At 43.8% G+C, this 16,121-nt stretch overlaps 1 protein-coding gene across 1 annotated transcript in view; it reads left to right on the forward strand.

Annotated features, from left to right (window-relative positions):
- Positions 1-16,121, forward strand: part of rasgrf2a (Ras protein-specific guanine nucleotide-releasing factor 2a) — a 32,232-nt gene extending 16,111 nt beyond the window's left edge. The window contains exons 7-28 of the mRNA XM_084571986.1: positions 261-454; positions 536-645; positions 1,176-1,294; positions 1,371-1,534; positions 2,455-2,521; positions 2,593-2,729; positions 2,821-2,903; positions 3,030-3,278; positions 3,417-3,509; positions 3,598-4,106; positions 6,950-7,075; positions 7,162-7,251; positions 7,506-7,612; positions 9,700-9,812; positions 10,014-10,074; positions 10,955-11,058; positions 11,656-11,740; positions 12,441-12,638; positions 12,738-12,817; positions 12,896-13,013; positions 13,987-14,055; positions 14,144-16,121. Of these exons, the coding sequence (XP_084428112.1) occupies positions 261-454; positions 536-645; positions 1,176-1,294; positions 1,371-1,534; positions 2,455-2,521; positions 2,593-2,729; positions 2,821-2,903; positions 3,030-3,278; positions 3,417-3,509; positions 3,598-4,106; positions 6,950-7,075; positions 7,162-7,251; positions 7,506-7,612; positions 9,700-9,812; positions 10,014-10,074; positions 10,955-11,058; positions 11,656-11,740; positions 12,441-12,638; positions 12,738-12,817; positions 12,896-13,013; positions 13,987-14,055; positions 14,144-14,239 (2,972 nt within the window). The 3' untranslated portion in view covers positions 14,240-16,121. The remainder of the gene's footprint in view (positions 1-260; positions 455-535; positions 646-1,175; positions 1,295-1,370; positions 1,535-2,454; positions 2,522-2,592; positions 2,730-2,820; positions 2,904-3,029; positions 3,279-3,416; positions 3,510-3,597; positions 4,107-6,949; positions 7,076-7,161; positions 7,252-7,505; positions 7,613-9,699; positions 9,813-10,013; positions 10,075-10,954; positions 11,059-11,655; positions 11,741-12,440; positions 12,639-12,737; positions 12,818-12,895; positions 13,014-13,986; positions 14,056-14,143) is intronic.

Below are 16,121 nucleotides of genomic sequence, written 5' to 3' on the forward strand. Positions count from 1 at the left end.
GCCGACGGCGGCTTCTACAAAGAGCTGCAACTTAAAAATCAATTAAATGAAATGTCAAATATTTGCTGGTTTTAGATTCTCAGAAATTAGTGAGTGTTTCAGATTCGAACCAGTGGACAGACGAACTGTTTACACTTTTAGAAGTTGCATATGATTTAAAAACATAAACTGATCAGCCATAACATTATGACCGCTGACCGGGATGTGGTGCTTTGGTCCTCTGTGTGTTATTATCTGATTTCATTCTCTGTCCCGCCCAGCCGACCTGTTTGACATCCTGCTGCCCATGCTGAACATCTACCAGGAGTTTGTGCGTAACCACCAGTACAGCCTACAGGTTTTAGCCAACTGTAAACAGAACAGAGACTTCGACAAACTGCTGAAACAGTACGAGTCCAACGCCGCCTGCGAGGGACGCATGTTGGAGACGTTCCTCACTTATCCCATGTTCCAGGTACTGAACACATACATCTACAAGGCGTGGCATGATCCCGTCGCGTCGCGTTGATCGTCTGCGTTTGATATTATATTTTAGATTCCTCGATACATCATCACTCTCCACGAGCTGCTGGCGCACACTCCTCATGAACACATCGAGCGCAAGAGTCTGGAGTTTGCCAAATCCAAACTGGAGGAGCTGTCGAAGTAAGTCTGAATCCGTTGTCTTCTACTCATGGATATTCTTCTTCTCCTCCCTCCTCTTTCTTCCCTTCTTCCTCCTTAACCTTCATCTCCTCCTCCTCACGTTTCTCCTTTTACTCTTCCTTCTTCTTTCTTCTCCTCCTCATGTGTCTTCTTCTTGTTCTTCTTCTCCTTCACCACGTCTTCCTTCTTCTCCTCCTCCTCCTTCTTCTTCTTCTTCTTCTGTTCTATTTCCAGTAGATGTGATGCTCCTCATCATCAGAATATCTTCATCAATAAGCTCCTACAGTTAATTGATGTTTTGATATAAACTCACACATGTCTCATCGTTTTAATCGGTCTCCATGGAAACGGTTCACCTCTGTTCAGACTCATTGATCATGTTGATCCATGTAAACGTAGCCAGACGCTCACCTGAGAACAGAAACACATCCTCTATTAAACAGTTTGAGTTCTTCCTTGTAGTGGAAACAGTAAATCATAGTCTGAGGCGACGGTGTTGGTTTGATCCTGATGACTGATGGTGTCTTTAGGATGATGCACGATGAAGTGAGCGACACCGAGAACATCAGGAAGAACCTGGCCATCGAGAGGACCATCGTTGAGGGCTGTGACATCCTGCTGGACACCAGTCAGACCTTCGTCAGACAAGGTGAGCGTCCTGCCATCGAATCACTGAGCTTCACTCTACTCCATCACCTCCTGACTTTACTCCCCCTCCCCCCCAGGCTCTCTCATCCAATTGCCGTCCAGCAGTGAACGGGGCATGCTCAGTAAGGTCCGCCTGGGCTCCCTGTCCCTGAGGAAGGAAGGAGAGAGGCAGTGCTTCCTGTTCACCAAACACTTCCTCATCTGTACCCGAACATCTGGAGGGAAGCTTCACCTGCTCAAGGTCAGACTCACCTGTCCACAACGATTCGCTGACTCATTCAACCATGACGTGAAGGTTTCAGGAGTTTATTCTGGTTTCATTAAATCACCAGACTCTTAAAAGTCTGGACTAAGAGAGAAGAAGGTTCTCAGTCGTTCAGGTCACAGTTTATCCAGAAAACAAAGCTGAAACAAAGACGACTGATTGGAGGAGTTTGTAGAAGATGTCCTCCTGCTCCTCATGTTTCTTCTTCTTCTGTTTCTTCTTCTTCTCTCCTTCCTTTCTTCTTCTTTCCTTCATTCTTCTTCCTCTTTCTTCTTCTTCTTCCTCTTCTTCATCTGTGTCTTCTACTTCTCTTCTTCCTCCTCCTCCTCCTCCTCCTCCTCCTCCTCCTCCTCAGTCTTCTTCTTCTCCCTTTCCTCCTCCTCCACCTCAGTCTTCTTCTTCTCCCTTTCCTCCTCCTCCTCCTCCTCAGTCTTCTTCTTTTTCTTTCTTCATCATCTGCTTTTTCTTCTTCCTTCCTATAGTCCTACAGTGACAGATGTTTTGATGTAAACGTATATATCTGATCACGTCATTTTATTCTAATTGAATAATCTTGCACTAATTCCTGGCTGCTCTAATGTTCAGTTGATGTTTAAAACATCGTCAGAAAAGAAAGGAGCAGGTCTGTTATATTAGAATGTATTCACTAGTGTACCTAATAAAGTGGCCAGTGAACTCCTCAGGATTCCTCATGAGGTAGTAAGTTTACTCTGATGAAACCTGAATATGAAGCTGGTCGTCATAATTAATAAGTGGTGAGATGGTATCAGTGGCTTTAAAAACCAAAGCTCAGGTTTTCTACCTGCTGCTTCAATTAACAACATTTTCTCAAAGAAGGATCCTTTTTCTTCCTTTGTGACGTAAACAACAGATTTTTTTGTTTCCTCCATCAACAGCAAGGAGGAGCGTTGTCTCTGATCGAGTGCACTCTGATTGAGGAGCTAGACGCCAACGATGAGGACTGTGAGTATCTTTCACTGTAAAAGCCTCGGTTCCATCCACGTTGAGTTAACGTACCAATGCTTTGCTCTCAGATAACGCTGCAGGTCAAGGCTTCAACCATCTGGAGTTTAAGGTCGTGGTGGAGCCTCCCGACGGTCAGAGCTTCTCTGTCGTCCTCCTGGCTCCTTCCCGCCAGGAAAAGGCTGCCTGGACCAGCGACATCAGCCAGGTGAGGGGTCAAAGGTACACGACCGGTGTTTGTTTTTAAACGATCCACCTGGGACCAGGACTCATTCTTTTCTCTCTGCTTCCTGCTTTAGTGCATCGATAATATCCGATGTAACGGCCTGATGACCAGCGTGTTTGAGGAGAACTCCAAAGTTTCTGTGCCGCACATGATCAAGTAAGTCAACTAATGAATGTTAAATACACTGCCTGGCTAAAAAAAAAAGTCTCCACCTGGATTTAACTTAGCAAATAGGTAGGAGCCTCCTATTGGATAATTACTGCATTGGTTTTTCTGCTGAAGATCCGACGCCCGGCTGCACAAAGACGACGTCGACATTTGCTTCAGCAAGACGCTCAACTCCTGCAAGGTCCCTCAGATCCGATACGCCAGCGTTGAGCGCCTCCTGGAGCGTCTGACGGACCTGCGCTTCCTCTCCATCGACTTCCTCAACACCTTCCTCCACACCTACAGGATCTTCACCACGGCCGCCGTCGTCATCGACAAGCTGGCCGACATCTACAGGAAGCCCTTCACCTCCATACCGGTCAGGTCCGTGTCACCAGACGATGCTCGTAGTCTTCCTCCTCTCCCCACATCACTGCCATCTGATCATTCACTCCATCTTTCCATTTCCCGTGCTCTCTGTTCTGTTGTCGTCCCCCTCCCTCCTTCCTGTCACTGCCCCAGGATCGAGCAGCATTCATGTGACCGTCTGTCCGTCATGTCCCTCTGTCCTGACTACACTCTGAAGATCACACAGCTTGCTCTGGACCAGTCCAAGTAAATCAGTGAAGCGTCACTGGTGATTCATTCCTGATTCCTGATTCTTCAGTGAGAGCTTCAGATAAACTCGTCTCCTCTCTCTTAGGTCTCTGGAGCTCTTCTTCGCCACCAACCAGTCCTCGTGGGGAACGGACCCTTTGAACAACAAATCTCCTCGGCTGTGTCGCAAGTTTTCCTCTCCTCCTCCCCTCACCATCCCCTCTCGCACCTCCTCCCCCGTCCACTGCCGCAAGCTCTCCCTCAGCTCCCCGGTCAGTGCTAAAGCTGGCGCCTTGGACCTGTCCACCACCCCGTCCTCCTCTGCTGCCAACTCCCCCACCTCCACTCACTGCCCCTCCATCTCCTCTCCACCTCCCGGTGCAACCAGGCCCCCTTCTGGATTCTCCTCCCCTCCGCCCACCGCCACGCGCTCTCCCAGCCTCCCCCAGACCTCCGGGATGTCCTCGCCGCCCCCCATCTGCACCAAGGCCCCATTGGACCTCAGCCGCGGCCCCAGCTCCCCTGAGCTGAGTCCGGCTGCAGGGGAGGACGTCAGCGGAGAGCTGCCTCGTCTCGATGCCTTCTGTGGGAAGCTGAGACGCAGCATCCGCAGGGGTGAGTATCTGGAACTCAGAATCAGATGCTTCACTCCCACGTGAACGTCTGAACATGTGTGGGCACACGAGCCGACCGAACCGTTATGAAACTAAAAGATTTAAAAATACCAGTCAGCTACTATCAGCTGGGAGGCTAGGAATCCAAAACCAGCTACTATCAGTTGCAAGGTTAGGAAGCGCTGCTATTAGTTGGGAGTCTAGGAAGCTGTGACCCAGGTATTACTAGCTGTGAGGCTAGGAAGCTAGGACCAGCTGCTATTAGTTGCAAGGCTGGAACCAGCTATTATTAGTTGGGAGGCTTAGAAGCAAGGATCAGCTACTACTAGCTGGAAAGCTAGGAGGCACTACCATTAGCTGGGAAGCTAGGAAGTACTACAATTAGCTGGGAGGCTAGGAAGAGCTAGTATTACCTGAGAGACTAGGAACCTAGGAAATGCTACTATTAGCTGGGAGGCTAGGAAGCTAGGACCAGCTACTATTAGTTGCAAGGCTAGGAACAGCTACTATTAGCTGGGAGGTAGGAATCTATGACGTCGTAGAAAGAGCTAATATTAGCTGGAGAGTGTTGGAATCGCCACTATTAGTTGCAAGGCTAGGAAGCTAGGACCAGCTATTAATAACTCGGAAGCTAGGAAGAGCTACTACTGTCTCCAGAATTAATCTACCATATAAAAAATAAAGAAAAACCAACAAATGAGAAGGTCACTGGTACCGTACCTGTCACATTTGCTCCCTTTACTAAAGAAATGTCTTTATTTATTGCTAATACTACACTCTGAGACATCTTTGATTGAGTCCTGCCAACCAAAACAAACTGAAAAGACATAAATGGGTCACCGTCGCCCAGCAGAGGAATAACTGTGCTCCTCAATCAACATCTGGCCACAGCTGCCAGCGTGTTCTCTACGAACACAGCTGTAGATCATGAGGTCAGAAAAGCTCTTGACAACAAGCTGGAGAGGAAGAAAATGAAGAGATGAATAGAGCCTCTTATGTGGCAGCCTGAGTGCCTCCTAAGAGGAAAATGGCAGCGAATGGGTGAAATGGAGAGCCCTTCAAAAGCTCCCAAAATAGCAGCTTACGACCGAGGAGTTCAAATATTCACACAAACGAAAAAAAAACAGTAATTTCTGACGTTTTCAATCCAGACTCTTTTTAGATCGTTTTATGATTAAAAATAAGATTTATGTTAAAAATATGGGCATGAGCCGCACAAAGCAGGTGCTCCTGTCACTGGTTGGAACAAATATATCAAAGTACAAAAGCATTTATTACTGTGAAGCATGGGAATCCGTTCTCTGAAGTCTCACCTATCCGTGGAGACCAGGGTTCGTGCATATCATCATAGTTTTAGAGCTATTCCTGATTTATTGTGTCTTTTCAGGCGAGCTTCATCTCCCAGCACCCTGGGGCTTCAGAGGTTAATATGATCAACGTCTGCTTCACTGATGACTTCAAAATCTGAAATATTTGTTCTTTATTTCACATGGTGGAACTTTCTGTTTGTAAATCTCTAGATTTCTTTTAGATTATTGCCAGGTTTAACATGAAAATTGACTGATTCATTGTTATTTTACCAGATGTGTAGACACAACATTGACTTACAATTCTATCCTGTTAAAACCTGGCATCACTCTTCTAGTAGGTCTTACAGTAGTTTGTGGTGTTTTTATTTTTATTTTTATTATGTCTCTGATAGATTTAAATGTATGAAAATAACTGTCCAACAGTATTTTATTCAAAAAAAAATGTTTGAATAAATGCCATGCTGGGTGTCATTTGAAACTAGAGCAGCTACTTTTTCCACTGATACAAAGCATCACATAGCTGGAGCTAACCAGCTAGCCTCAGCTAACAGAAAAAACACACAGCCAGACTTCAAATTTCACAATCAGCTTATCAGAATTTCTTATTATATCTCAATATTTCACCAAATCCCAAAACAGTTGTCAGCAAATCCAGCTGATATTGTTTTTATTACCATTTGTGGTCCTTTTGAGCCTATCCAAGCAATTCTCCATCAACTATGCACCACGTGGTGACTTGCTTGACAGAATCTGAGTCTTGTGCCTCAAATTATACGTGATCCTCAGCCTCTATTTAGTGGGCGTACGGTGGCACAACATAAAATAAACACGATATGGCCACCTTGTGGTAAATGAGACCTTTACACTGATATGTAACATGCTTCAGAGACTCATGCATGCACAACCACCAGGTGGAGGAAATGCCAACATCTTTATGGATGGAATGGACCAAATTGGGTTTTACCTATTGAATATGAATCGAGTTACAATATACTACTGATTCTCTCTATAGCAGGCATCATCACATTCTACAATTGTGCTCATTATAGAATCCATAAAAATACCCATATTTCCCCCTGCGTTTAACTCCCCAGGGAAACTAGTCACCAAGGCATGTTATGTATTATTGTAAAGCTAACTTTCAGTTCAAGATGGCTATATTGTATTTATTATCTGGAGTACCACCATTAGCCCACTAGCAAAAAAAAAAGACAACGTATGAAATTTAAGGCACAGGGCTCGGGTTCTCAGGTAAGTCACCGTGTGGTGGGTAGTTGCTTGAGAATCGTCTCTGTAGGTTCAAAAGGACCAGAAAAAGGAAATAAAAACAATATAAATTGTATTTGTTGTCAGTTGTTATTACGTTTGAGAAATTCTGACATTGTTGATGGTGAAATTCAAAGTTTGGCTGCATGTTTTCTATGTTCTCTGGTTATTCTACCAAATCTGGTACTGGGTTCATCAGGTGGAAGGGACTGGGACACAAAATGTCACCCATTCACATGTCTGAGTCGTGACTTCTATTCCCTAACAGCCGTCCTGGAGTCAGTGTCTCTGGACAAGTTTATTCCCGAGTCGCCGTCCAGCAGCGAGCCGGGCGACATGTCTCCCTGCCGCTCGCCTTCCACGCCGAGGCATCTCCGCTACCGACAGTCAGGAGGTAGAACCACACCCAGATTAACACACGACAGAGCCAGAGCCAGAGCCTGGTTTATATGTTTTAATATCTCTGGTTCCTCGTTACAGTCACACCAGGGGAGAACTCTCGCTGCACCATGTCGCCAGCGTCTGCGTTCGCGATTGCCACCGCTGCCGCTGGACATAGCAGCTCCCAGGGTGAGCAGATGCACAACCAAGAGAGGAAGCTTTGTTGTCTGTTAAATGGCAATAAAGTTGCTGTTCAATAAAGATAGATGAAGGTAGTAGCTAGAGACAGGTCAGCTTCACAGCGACATAATGTTCTGGGAAAACACGACCAGTCTGGACTCTGTAACGCAGTGATTCCTGTTAGATTTCCATTAAACTACATCTTGATATATTCATCTTAAAGCTGTCACCCTTTCTAATCTTGTTTTATTTCCTACTTCTAGGTTTTAGCAATTCTGAGAAAACCTGTGACAAAGAGTTCATCATCCGCAGAGCTGCTACCAACAGAGTCCTCAACGTGCTACGACACTGGGTTTCTAAACACTCTCAGGTGAGTCTCTGAGGAACATGACGCCTTTCAGGCAATAAACAAATTCACCGACAGATCCAAGGAGATGTTCACGTCTAGTCCTGAGGTGGCCCAAATTAAGAAATTAAACCTCCAGCCATAAACCCTGTCGTCCCAGATCTGATCTTCTAAACATCTGTGTGGAAATTTTCCTGCAACACGTCACTAGAACGATGAGGAAGTTTTCGCTGCTGTCACTCGTGGCTTTTCTTCCACCCAGGAATCCTGCAGAAAGGTCAGCCCCCTCCCCAGGGACGCTGACAGGACTACGTGTTTCATTTAAGATTATATAAGGTGCTATTTTAGTCGCTGGATGCTGTCGTCTGAAAAGTGAACTCCTGTTGTTCGGGTGACGAGTTTCAACAACGAGCTTCAAAAAGGAATTTCTCACCGTTCATCTGACGGTTTTGGTTTCATGCTCTGGCCGTCATTAAAGTCTGATATGATAAAAGCTGCAAACTACTGTTGACATATTTTGTGCACCAGTAAAACATTTTACTGTTACAGTATCAGGTCTACAGCTACGACACATGGTATTTAATTTGAGAGTGTTTATTCAGGAAACAAAACCATCCTACGACTTCACCATCGTTTAAATAACAGCTGCAGATTTAACAATGTACTGGTTTAGTCTCCAGAACCAAATATACACGTACCAATAAGAACAATAAAATAAAACAATCAAGAAGATCTAAAGACCATCTCCACTGATGTACATTGAAGTACAAGAACATCATCTTCTCATGATAATAATCTTCTTGATATTTAATGTTGTTAAAATGTAAAAGTCAAGAAGAAGATCTGGGAGATCTTAAAACCTTCTGCAGTGATCTTCAAGAAGATCATCTTGATCATCTACTTGACATTCAAGAAGATCAAGACCTTAAAATTCTTGAAGATTGAGATAAGTAGAGAACGTCATCTTCTCATAACAATCATCACCATCTTCTTTATGTTGAGGAAGAAGATCAGGAACATGTTCTTGGTTTTCAATAAGATCTTCTTGATGGTGAGTCACCAGAGAACGTTTTAAGATCTTCTGCACCTTCTTGATATTTAAAAAGAAGATCTTTCAGAAGGTCTGAGAGATCTTCTTGATATTTAAAGTTGTTAAATTGAAAAGGTTATCAGGAAGATCTGAAATGTTCTCTAGTGACCTTCAAGAAGATCATCTTGATCATCTTGATCATGATATTTAAGAACATCAGGAATATCTTCTCACGAACATCATCTTCTCATGATGTTGTCAAGAAGATTAAGAATATTGTCTTTATCTTCTTGATTTTTAAGGCATGATCAGCATCTTGGAGAACATTGGATCCTTTTGAAAGATCTTGATATTTAAAGTTGTTAAAATGACAAAGTCAAGAGGATCTTAGAACCTTCTCGTAGATTAAGATCAAGACCATCTTCTCATGATGATCATCATCACATTCTTACTGAAGAAGAAAATCAAGAAGCTATTTTTGATCCTTCTGAATGATGTTCTTGATGTTTAAAGTTGTGTTAAAATGAAAAAGTAATTTGTTGCATTCTGTCTTTTAACAAAGAGAAGGTCTTGTACTGTAAATAAACACTTGTAAGAACTATAGATCTATTAATACTGTACTTTTGTTGTTGTTGAAGACAAAATATTCTAAATTGAGTTTTTATAATATCATGTGTAGTTACAGAATTCAAGTAACTTTCAAGATGTTTCTATTCAAACCCCGACTCCTTGCCAGTCTTTTACAAATGAAGACTGAAACGTCTTCAAGAAATCCTTGTTTCAGCTTGTTGTTTTTTTTAATTATTTAACATTTTATTTGCTCATAATGAATCTTTTTGTAAGAAGTGAGTAACTAAATGAAACCATGAAGGGAAAACCAATGAAAAGTTAATGATTATCAGTTAAATGGACCTGTTTTCATTATTTATATTTTTAAACAGTTACAGTGTATTGCCCTCTAGAGGGCGACATTTACATGTTTCTTATTAGTCTCATTTTAATCACATAGTAAATAAAAACAAACACCTCTATGCTGTTCACTCAGTCAAACGTGTTAAAACGCGTTTTATTTTCCCGTCAGGACTTTGACATGAACAGCGAGCTGAAGATGGGCGTGGTCGGCCTCCTGGAAGAAGTTCTACGAGATCCAGATCTGCTGCCACAAGAGAGGAAAGCTACGACCAACATACTAAGGTTCATTCATGGCCGCATCTTAATGATATCAGACATTTATTTATAATTTAGTTGGGGGAAGAAGAAGAAGACAACTTTGAGTATTCCGTCTCTTCACACAGATTTGATGTAATAATAAGATGTTTGGTTTATTCATATAGTTTTAACTCTTCTTCTTCTTCTTCTTCGCCTTCTTCTTCTTCTTCTTCTTCTTCGGTCCAGTGCCATTTCTCAAGACGAACAAGACGACGCCCAGCTGAGGATAGAGGACATCTTACAGATGGTCAGTGCTGCTTCACACACAAGTCAACACATCCCTGTTAAACCAGCACATTTATTTTAGTTTTTATGAAAAAGAATTAAACTAATTTGAATATCGGAACAAAAATAACCTTAATTAAATTTAATAAAAAAGCCAATTTTCGATCCAATGTGAGGACAATACATATAATCTGGATGGATAAGGTGTCACAGAGGTCTTTTGCAAACCTGGCTGAGGACTCTTTCTGTAACTTGGAGTACAATCTGAATTTTCAAAAACATTAATCAAATTATTAGTATTACTTCAGGGGTGCACACACTTTGACATTTCTGCATAATAATGACTCAAAACTTTGTTTAAAACTAATTTTGAGTCTCATTACGTTGATTGGAAACACGAAATGAACTTCCTAGAGGTGCACCTCTCTGATATGTAATATTGGTTCACTTTCCTGAATAAACAAGTATAATATTTCATTTTCGTGTGATTGATTGGGCTCTCTTTGAGTCATTTTTTTTCTTGCATCCGATGTAAATTTGAACATAGATGCTGTTTGAACAGGGATGTACAGACTCTTTATAATTTACCTTTTACTGTAGTAACTGAAGATTAACATATAAATCGAACCGTTTCAAAAACTGAAATAACTGATCTTCTGATTGTGGAACAGAAAAGCTGTCCCCTCCTACACTTCATCGCGGTAAGAGTGAACAATGACCCCCCCCCCCAGAACGACTTATTGTAGTGACATCCGTTACATCCCTTCTTAAAACGGTCGGACTCCCAGCTACTGTATGTAGATTTTCTCTGTGTTTGTGTGGTGTGTAGCTCTCTGCAGCTTTTAAATAAAAAAAAAAAAAATCCGCATCATAATCATTTGGTGCGTTTGTGTGTTTTTAAGGTGGAGAGTCCGAAGGCAGAGTGCTTCGAGTCTCTCTCGGCCATGGAGCTGGCAGAACAGATCACACTCCTGGATCACATAGTGTTCAGGAGCATTCCCTACGAGTGAGAATCAAGACTGACCTCAGACCAGCACGAATAAATAATCTGATCAGCCTTTACATAAACTGATCTGCCACAACATTATGACCACTCACAGGAGAAGTGAATAACATTTAAACCATCTTGTGACAGTTCAATGTTCTGCAGGGAAACTTCTGGACCTGGCATTCATTGGTGTGGATGTTACTTAGACATGTAGCACCCACCTAGACCAGACCAGACACCCCCACCCCATAGCAATGACACTCCTTGATGGCAGCAGCCATCCCCAGCAGGATGCAGCCTGACACAGACACACACACAAAAACACTTTAGGAACAACTAAAAAAAAACAAAACATGAAGAACAGCACAAGGTGTTGACCTGGCCTCCAAATTCACTAGATCCCAAACTGATCAAGCATCTGTGGGATGATCTACAGAGGACCCTCCCCTCAAAGACCCCCCCACTAACAACATTCTGTTGATCAGACACCACAGGACACCCTCAGAAGGCCCATGTCCATTCTCTGATGGGCGACCAGCACGATATTAGGTCATAATGTTATGGCTGATCGGTGTACATGTAGGCCCATGTCTGACTGTAGTTCTCGTCCTGCAGGGAGTTCCTGGGTCAGGGCTGGATGAAGGTGGACAAATGTGAGAGGACTCCGTACATCATGAAGACCAGTCAGCACTTCAACGATGTGAGTTTTTATTCCTGAGCAGAGGTGTAGACCAGTATAGCAGCTCCTGGAATAATGGAAACTAAAAATATTATAAATAAAATATCTTCAAATTTATTGGGTTCACAGTAGATGGCCAAAAAAAACGGTAGCACTCACGGACTCATAAGGACTGGGTAGTGTGTTAGAAACTAAAGGATGCAACATCGTTTGATGGAAATCAAAATTAAATACAAAGGGTTGCGTTCAAAGACACCCTGAAAATCTAGGCTAGTCCATTTTAAGTGCTATGTAGCCTGACAACATCGGGGATCCTAATGAGACAGATCTCCTCCCAGATCTGGACCAGGGCATCGCTGAGCTCATGGCTGATGTCCTGTAGACCCACTAGCAGACGTTGGGCCCTCAGGCTACCCTCATGAAATCTGATAGTTTGGTCAGAGACATTCACACCAGGCTCCTGCTGGAGGTCATATAGGGCTCTACCAGTGCTCCTCCTCCTCCCTCCTCCTCCCAAGGATCAGATACTGGTCCTGCTGATGGGTTGAGGACGTCCTACGTACCTGTCCAGCTCTCCATGCTCTTGAGACTGTCCTCGTAGACACAACAAACCTTCTGTACACTTGTGATCAGATCACTCAGGACGGATGTAGATCTGAGGTCTAGAAAGCAGTGCCTCCATCCAGCTATTCTTTAACTCACACCTTCCATCCCTCCACAGATGAGTAACCTGGTGGCGTCCCAGATCATGACCCACACCGACGTGGGCTCCAGGGCCAGCTCCATAGAGAAGTGGCTGGCCGTGGCCGACATCTGCCGCTGCCTCAACAACTACAACGGAGTGCTGGAGATCACCTCGGCTCTCAACCGCAGCGCCGTCTTCAGGCTGAAGAAGACCTGGGCCAAAGTCTGCAAACAGGTTAAAGAGCTCTCTCCTTAAAAGAGCAGTTTGAATTATTAATACTTCCTCTGTTGTTGCACAACATGATAGGAGCCTTTCTGTTTTTGTTTTTCTTAGACGAAGGCTCTGATGGACCGGCTGCAGAAGATCGTGTCGTCAGAGGGGAGGTTCAAGAATCTCAGAGAGACGCTGAAAAAGTAAACACCAGCAAAGAAGAGCGATGAATGTGTAGATGAATGTGTAAACAGTGTCTAATGTGTGTCCTGTGTGTGCAGCTGTAACCCTCCATGTGTCCCGTACCTGGGCATGTACCTCACTGACCTGGCCTTCATCGAGGAGGGAAGACCCAACTTCACCGAGGAGGGGCTGGTCAACTTCTCCAAGATGAGGATGGTAAGAGATTCAACTTCTGGAGTCGCTGTGTTTGTTTTCAATGATTCAGTTCAGTCATTATCGCTGGAACAGATGAGGGACTCAAATGTAGACATTCTGTCAGAAACAAAAGATTTCTAATGTTGCACTTGAACGTACCACGAAGACTAGAGCCAAGAACCAGCTGGTACATATGTTCTACACCTGAGAGGAAATAACTCTTCAAAGCAGCAGGTGGCAGTAGACTGGATTCACGAAACAGGAAGAGCTACTATTAGCTAGGAAGTGCTACTATTAGCTGGGAGGAGAGGAAGCTATGAGGAGCTACTATTAGCTGGGAGGCTAGGGAGAGCTACTATTAGCTGGGAGGCTGGGAAGTGCTACCGTTAGCTTGAAGGAGAGGAAGCTAGGAAGAGCTACTATCAGCTGGGAGGCTAGGAAGCTAGGATGACCTATGAAATTATCTGGGAGGCTATGATGCTAGGAAAAGCTACTATTAGCTGGGAGGCTAGGAAGATAGGAAGAGCTACTATTAGGAGGCTAGGGGAGTTGTGAAGGGCTACTATCAGCTGGAAGGCTAGGAAGAGCTACTGTTAGCTGGGAGGAGAGTAAGTGCTACTATTAGCTGGGAGCTTAGGAAGCTAAGATGAGCTACTATTAGCTGGGAGGCTAGGAAGCTAGGAAGAGCTACTATTAGCTGGGAAGCTAGGAAGAGCTACTATTAGCTGGGAAGTTAGGAAGAGCTACTATTAGCAGGGAGGCTAGGAAGCTAGGCAGCTGAGTTTGAGGGGTTTTAAATATTAATGCATAAAGTGCCCAAACGATGTGATTGTCCTGGGAGATCTTAGCTGGAGTATAATCAGTTCCCAACTCCAGAACAACTTTGTGCCACATAAAGTTATGTAAGGACATTTTTCTGGCTGCAGATCAGAGGTTTTTTAATTATTGCAGAAGATCAAGTTAAATTAAATCCCGTCTGTCTCTCGTCTCTCAGATTTCTCACATCATCAGGGAGATCCGTCAGTTTCAGCAAACACCTTACAGGATAGAGCACCAGCCCAAGGTGTGTCCAACAAGTAAATCCTTTAACACCACCATTTAATTAAACACCAAACATGAAGTAACCTCCTCTGTGTTCGTCTTCCTCCCAGGTGACTCAGTTCCTGCTGGATAAGACATTGGTGATGGACGAGGACACGCTGTACGAGCTCTCACTGAAGATCGAACCCCGAGTGCCGCCGGCCTGATTCAGACGTGGTTGTTACGGTCGTTTTACGTTTGTGGGGAACTCAGGAGTAAAATGTGCCTTGTACGAATATGTGCAGTGTACATATTGTGTTGAAGAGACTCTTTGCCATACGATCCAAGTGTTAGCTACTAAACACGGCACTAGAAAGTCACCAGTTGCTGCTATGAACAATCTGCCTCGGTAGTTTTACACAAGAACACGGTCAGATGAGTTTTACGTTGATTTCTTTATGAGCGTTGTTTAGTTGACCCGTTGACCCCTTCTTCTTGGCCTCAGGTTTGCTGTGTGGCAGATGATTTAAGATCTAAAAGCAAACTCCTCAATCGGACCTCCATGTTTTCTTCCAGAGTAAAGTAACAACTATTATATTGTTGTTGATTAGCAAACATTAGCTTTAGCTTTTGTCGCTAAAGTTCTTCCCAACTTATAGCCCTTTACCTAAGGACAACATCTGTAAACCTAAGTTTGGTTTATTCCCCCCTGAGTCAACGCCGTAGCGAGATACACCGCCGTTAGTATACCCGCGTGCTGATGTGTTGGCATCATGTTGATATTAGCTTGGAAGAGAGGAAGCTAGGAAGAGCTACTGTTAGCTGGGAGGAGAGGAAGCCACGCAGAGCTACTATTAGCTGGGAAGCTAGGAAGCTAAGATGAGCTACTATCAGCTGGGAGGCTAGGAAGCTGTGAAGAGCTACTATTAGTTGGAAGGCTAGGAAGCTAGGATGAGCTATGATATTAGCTTGGAAGAGAGGAAGCTAGGAAGAGCTACTGTCATCTGGGAGGGTAGGAAGCTAGGATGAGCTACTGTTAGTTGGGAGGAGAGGAAACCATGCGTAGCTACTATTAGCTGGGAGGCTAGGAAGCGCTACTATTAGCTGGGAAGCTAGGAAGCTAAGGCGAGCTACTATCAGCTGGGAGGAGAGGAAGCTAGGAAAAGCTACTATTAGCTGGGAGGCTAGGAAGCTAAGACGAGCTACTATCAGCTGGGAGGAGAGGAAGCTAGGAAAAGCTACTATTAGCTGGAAGGAGAGGAAGCTAAGACGAGCTACTATTAGCTGGAAGGAGAGGAAACTATGCGGAGCTACTATTAGCTGGGAGGCTAGGAAGCTGGGAAAACCTGCTATTAGCTGTCAGGCTAACAAGCTAGGAAGAGCTACTATTAGCTGGGAGGTTAAGATTAGCTACTATTAGCTGGGAGAAGAAGAGGAAGTTTCTGTCCATGCTAGATGGAGTAGAAGAAGAAGATTCCATCTTGGTTCATCTTGTTTTTCTACCTCCATGTTTCTGTCTCTCACCTGATTACCAGAGATTACCACCAGAACCCCTGCTCCTCATCCACCAGGAGATTTATATTCTGATTATTGGACGAGTCCATGTAAACACAGGAACAGATCCAGAACCAGCTGCCACACAGTAAACCTCACCACAAACTTTAAACCACCTTCAAACTTACCGACTGTCGAAATCTTTCTCCTCCATTACGTTTTCACGTTGCAGCTAAAATCCTCGTAGCTTAAAGACGTAGTTTCCTCCTTTGACAATCAAACCTCTGCAGTTTGTTTTTTAAAATAATTTTGTACAAACGTTTCTGATCTTTTTATTTTATGAGAATTAGTCTAAAAGTTTCTTTACCTGCTCCAGAACCAGACTCGTTATAGCTCCTGTCAGTCTGTTTATATCTTAGTCACCATGTGCTTCATAGCATGACTGTCCTCTAGACGATCCTGGTAGGCGACTGTTACTGAGGTCGCTTTTGTCTTTTATGCATTAATATTTAAAAGCCCTCACGTTCTTACACTGCTGTACACGAATGAATTCCACTTCTTCTTTTTTTTTTTTCCATGAACTTCTCTGTGAACTGTGCAGATATGTACATGACT

The sequence above is a fragment of the Chelon labrosus genome (genome assembly GCF_963514085.1).
Source record: "Chelon labrosus genome assembly, chromosome: 22".
NCBI lineage: Eukaryota > Metazoa > Chordata > Actinopteri > Mugiliformes > Mugilidae > Chelon > Chelon labrosus.